General features: G+C 36.5%; 1 protein-coding gene across 1 annotated transcript; it reads right to left on the bottom strand.

The window, feature by feature from the left end:
* Positions 1-3,381: 3,381 nt before the first annotated feature.
* LOC149258090 (phospholipase A(1) DAD1, chloroplastic-like) lies at positions 3,382-4,896 on the bottom strand. The gene has a single exon (XM_089400580.1). The coding sequence runs from the start codon at positions 4,894-4,896 to the stop codon at positions 3,382-3,384; it is 1,515 nt and encodes a 504-aa protein (XP_089256706.1).
* Between the last annotated feature and the right edge of the window lie 637 nt (positions 4,897-5,533).

Consider the following 5,533-nt stretch of genomic DNA (forward strand, 5'->3'; position numbering starts at 1 on the left):
AATTAAAATTAAAAAGGTGGATACAAATTGGTGAAAATTTTAAAATGAATATATATTTAGTTCTTGTGAAATTAAAATTAAAAGGGTGAATACAAATTGGTAATTAAGAAAATTTCATACTCTAATACATTTTAATCCATCATTGTAATTTTTAGTTGAAATAGTATGTAAATGAAACAAAAGGTTTGAACTAATAGTTATTACACAGAATATTTTAACCGTGTGAGATTCAGAAACTGCTAAAATAACAGTTTAATTAATTATAATATTATAATATATGAATGATCTATTTTAACAAATATTCTAAAACATGTACAATGTACAATTATAACATTTGGTTGGTATGCTTTATAACATATATATAACTTGATTGTTTATTTTACGCTTAAGACGTTCCCTCTGAAAACAACTCTCTTCCCATGACACGTGTACAGACTTCTGCTCTTGATTTTCATGTTAGACGATCAAAATATCGTTGACCATCCGATTAAAGAGCGGTAATCTGACCGGATTTTCATGTTAGACGATCAAAATAGCGTTGACCATCCGATTAAAGAGCGGTAATCTGACCGGTATTAAGTAAGTTACAATTAATAACGACATTGTGCATCACCATTTGTTTACCGCAAACCAAGAAACATCTCCTGCTTCATCTTTTCGGACCGGTATTAAGTAAGTTACAATTAATAACGACATCGTCTATCAGCATTTGTTTACGGCAAACCAACAAGCATCTCCTGCTTCGATCTTTACTGCTTCCTTCCGACTTACTTCTGACGAAGACCAATTATTCTGCTTAGCTCGACAAGAAAGAACCATTCTTCTATTTTCTCCAATTGCAGGGTTTGTTTATACCATCAACAATGCATGAATATGCAAATTGGGGTTTGGAATAGGGGCAAACAACTTGTCAAATATTAACGCTGGACCCGAGGAAACTACGAATACTATGCTCTTCGGACGTCATTTTGACCTTGCTATAACAAGACACTTCAATATTGGATCCGAGGTCACCATCAAGGAAAGCATTAAAACTGTGGATGATTTTGTCTACAACGTCATTCAGAGCAGAAGGCACGAAATTTCTGTCTGAAATAACCATGTCTGTGAAAAGTGTATACAGAGAAAGCTCGATCTACAGAGAAATACTCTGACAGATATCTCCTAGACATTGTTATGACTTTTATAATAGCCCGGCGGGACACCAGTGCGAATACTTTTTTTTGGTTTTTTCATTTGCTTTGCCATAATTCAGACGTCGAAGAAAGGCTTCTCCAAAAAATCAACGATGTGGTCAAAGAGAATGAATGTGCCTCCCTGGAGAATCTATATGTATGTTCGCTGAAAGCCTAACACATATAGTGATAGACAAGATGCACTATCTTCATGCCGCCTTGACAGATACTTTGCGCCTGTATCATCTTATTACTGTCGTGAGTTATTTTCCGTGAATTATGTTGTTGGATTGTAAATGTATTTTTAAAATAGCTAAACATTTAAAAGATAAAAATTCTACTCCAATATTAAACTGGACCTAAAATAGCGTTCTTTGCTTAAAATATATGGGATACTAATTAACATGTTTGATAATAACTAAAACTGTAATATGTGGTGCAGTTTGGATTGTAAATGTATTTTTAAAATAGCCAAACATTTAAAAGATAAAGATTCCATCACAGCTATATAAAATGTATAAACCCAAACAAAAGAATGACTAAAGATCTAATATGAAGCCACAAGGGATATCAAACTCTCATTTGAAATCGCAAATGATATTCACACAATGTTTAGGACACATGGTTTGGAGTCTCAACAACCTGCATTTTAAAATTAAGCATAGTGAGTTCTTTTTGAAACAACAAAGTTCTAGCTCTTTCCTCCCAACCGCAATGATCAATTTGTCATTTGAAGAAATGACCATTTTCCACATTATTTCTTCTAAGTATTATTTCTTCTAAGTTGATAAGTATATTTTTTGGATATTGCACCAATTTATTTTTGTTAAAAAAAAAATTAACTAACAATTTTAAAGTAATATTTAATAACTTTTTAATTAGTAACTATAATTACTATTTTAATTATCAATTTTAAATCAAAATAATATAACATAGCATTGCATTGTACATTATCTCAATATAAGTGAGAAATATAGAAATAGTGGGAAATGTCTGAAGTTCAAGTCTTTCTTAATAGCCCCATACAAATTCTCTATATCTTTTAAAAATTGCATATGGAAAAATTCTACAAAACTTTTATTGCAAGTTCTATGTCTTATGTCAATTGAAGATATCAAAGTTTTTTGTCTTCATTAAGTCAAAATCTACATCTAGAGTTGGCGAAGGGGACATAATAGGATACATGAAGGGGACATAACAGGATACATAACAAGACGACTAATGTATGGCCTGAGCAAAAAAAATGAAAGTAAACTTTGTAAAAGCGTGATTGCTATATGCTATACCCAATGACCTAACAAAGATGGACAAGAGGTATTGTACAACATCCACATAACAGGATACATAACAAGACGACTAATGTACGGCCTCATGCTTTGTAGCCCTAGTGTTGGTGGTGGCCATACATCAGCAAAAAAAAATGAAAGTAAACTTTGTAAAAGTGTGATTGCTATATGCTATACCCAATGACCTAACAAAGATGGACAAGAGGTATTGTACAACATCCTTTTTGTAGGGATGTTTTTTGGGAGAGATACTATGTGGCGAATTGAAAGAGTCATCTATTATAATCTACTAGTGATTTTTTATTGAAACTTAAAAAACATCTTAGAAGATCAAGAGCCAATCTTTGTTACAAACATTATACTATATATAAAATTCAGATAATGTATATCATTTAGATTTATCTTCCACTTTTGCAGACAATCTTCTTTATTAATTCTTATTCTCAATGACGATTTAAATGTCACAGTTGTTCTTCAATATATGCCTTATGGCATTCCTTTGCAACATCTGGTGTAAATGCTAGTTATATTTCAATTTAACTTTTATCGTTTATTCAATGTTCCTTTGCAACATCTGGTGCAAATACTAGTTATATTTCGATTTAACTTTTATCGTTTATTCAATAATACTTTAGAATTGGATGAATCACTGTGAGAATAATTTTTAGGACAAAATTATTATTTTTTGCTTGGACAAGGCCATTCCAAAATATTCAGGAAATCGACCATTAAAAGAATCGCTGTAAATATATGCTAAGAAATATACACAATTTAGAGGTTGGAATGAATATTCGGTCTACGAATTAATGCATTCGGGAACGAGTCTCTCCACTCTCGCTCGAATCACCGTGTCGACTGTCAGACAATATGTTTTGCTTCACAAACAAGTTGGAGGTCTCTGATTTACTTTTGGTTGAATCTTACTTCTTTAATGGCTTTGGCTTGAGAAGGACATTGGACCTCTGATTCATCAAAAGCCTCGCGATGTCTCTTTTAGCTGTGGATCTGAATGGACAGTTGGAACTCAGGTAACCGTCCACAAGATGGAGATACGCTTCCAGATCATGACAGCAGCTCATATCTGCATCGGGTTTCAGATATGGAGAATACTTGTTATTCACACGAAGCTCGGTCCCAACATGACAGTAAGCCCATGGCATCCTGTCTAGAACGTCGAAGATCTTCGACACAACTACATATTTTGAGCGTTGCTGCTGCAGAATCCAGCGCTCATTGAGCACGAGGCCCGGAACCTTGGTGACCACATCGTGGGTGTTCACTATTCTCAGCACTTTGCATCCCATTTCCTCCATTATATCAACCCAGGCACGGTTACCCACTCGTGGCCCGCCGAAAGAAAACACAGTCAATGGAATTTTACCTTTACCTGCAGCAATATCCTCGTTGGAATTGAGCTCTTGACCAATCTGGTAAGCCGTTAGAACAGCCAAGGCTGCACCCAAGCTGTGACCGGTGATTGTAATACTGATTTCTTCGCCCTTGTACAAATCTACCAATCTTCTGACCTCATTCACCACCTGATCCGAAGCGCTCTCGCCTTCGGGGTTCTTGGTAGTGAAAAGACTCCAAAACCCACTCTCCACCTTGGGCTCCAGGCAACACCCTGAAGGGTATTTTCTTTTGTTATAAGTCTTTGTCACTGCAGGCGTGAGAACGTCCTTTAGATTTTCTGCCCATTCCAATGGCGTCACGGTTCCTCTGTATGACACAACGATGTCTCTCCTCCCAAGCCTGCTGATCTCCTGATCGTCGTTGCAGATGGCCACGAAGCCCACCCAGCTGCTTCGTCTGGACACCCAATCTAATCCATCCGACGATAGCCTCTGCGTTAACCACACGGGAAGCTGGATTCCTGAAGTGGCATGGATGTGCTGCGTTATATTATATCCAGAGTTCTTCAGCCCCGCTTTGTCAAGCAACGAACTCTCGTTGTATTTACAGCACCCATACTCTTGGGACTTGGGATCGAAGTCCATGGCGTTGTAGGTGGCCTGGACGAAATCGCCATATTTGAGAATCTCTCGTCTCAAATTTTCATCCAAGGGGTCCAGCAGACCTTCCCAGTTGTTACATCCTTGATACTCCCGCCATTTCTCCCCCAGCTTTTGCTTGGGCGATTTGATGGTCGAATCACACAATATTCTATACTGGGAACCCAGCTTTTCAATCGGGCTGTATATCGGTCTGACCTCCGGAGTCTCTGTGGATGAATATCCCCATAATTTCGCTAAGTTATCCAGAGTTTTCTTCAAAGGCTCGATTCCATAATCTTGTTCCGCCACAACTCTGAGTCGGACTTCCTGTGGGTTCTTCAGTGCATTAATGTGGAAGGATTCGTTGCCATTGGGAACGCCGGAAAATCCAGAGAGACCAACTCGGCGACAGTATAATCGACTACTAGAACCCCTAATCATCGACGTTGGGGTTGTAGACAACACAGCAGTATGCATACAGAACCCAAAGACCGCTAACAACTTCAGAAATCTGTCGGCCGACCGTGGTGGGAAACATTTGAGCTCCAATACAATGTGTTATACGCCCGAGAATACAAAGAGCATAAACAGAAATCAAAGTTATGGAATAAGTCAATGAGATGGAGGAGGCATTCTGATTTTGGGCGGTCTTGGATAGTGAATATGATGAATCATGGGTGGTTCTGTGTCATTTCATATGAAGACTTCTTCTCCCTCCGTCTTTACGCTTTAAATCCATCTGAGTTAAACGACGCTCTCATCGTATTCATTTTCTTTTTTGCGTCGGTTGTATGCATCAGACTTGACGTAAATATGGAAGAATAGTATGTGTTTTTGACATTGAAAGGTATGGGTGTTTGTTTTGGCTGGAATTTGGAGGTAATTTTTTTTGTTTTGTTTCGATGATATATTTTGAAATATCATTGAATTCATTATTTGATTTTTTTTAAATGAGATGGTTGGTAGTTTAAAATATATTTTGAATATATAAATAAATTTAATATTTTGAATTTTTTTTAAATATAATCATAAAAATTATTCACTTCACCTTAAATTTGACATCAATTTATAATTTAAC

This window comes from Pinus tabuliformis, chromosome 6 (genome assembly GCF_031772625.1).
Source record: "Pinus tabuliformis cultivar Carrire ecotype Pingquan chromosome 6, CPIR1, whole genome shotgun sequence".
In the NCBI taxonomy this organism is placed as follows: Eukaryota; Viridiplantae; Streptophyta; class Pinopsida; order Pinales; family Pinaceae; genus Pinus; species Pinus tabuliformis.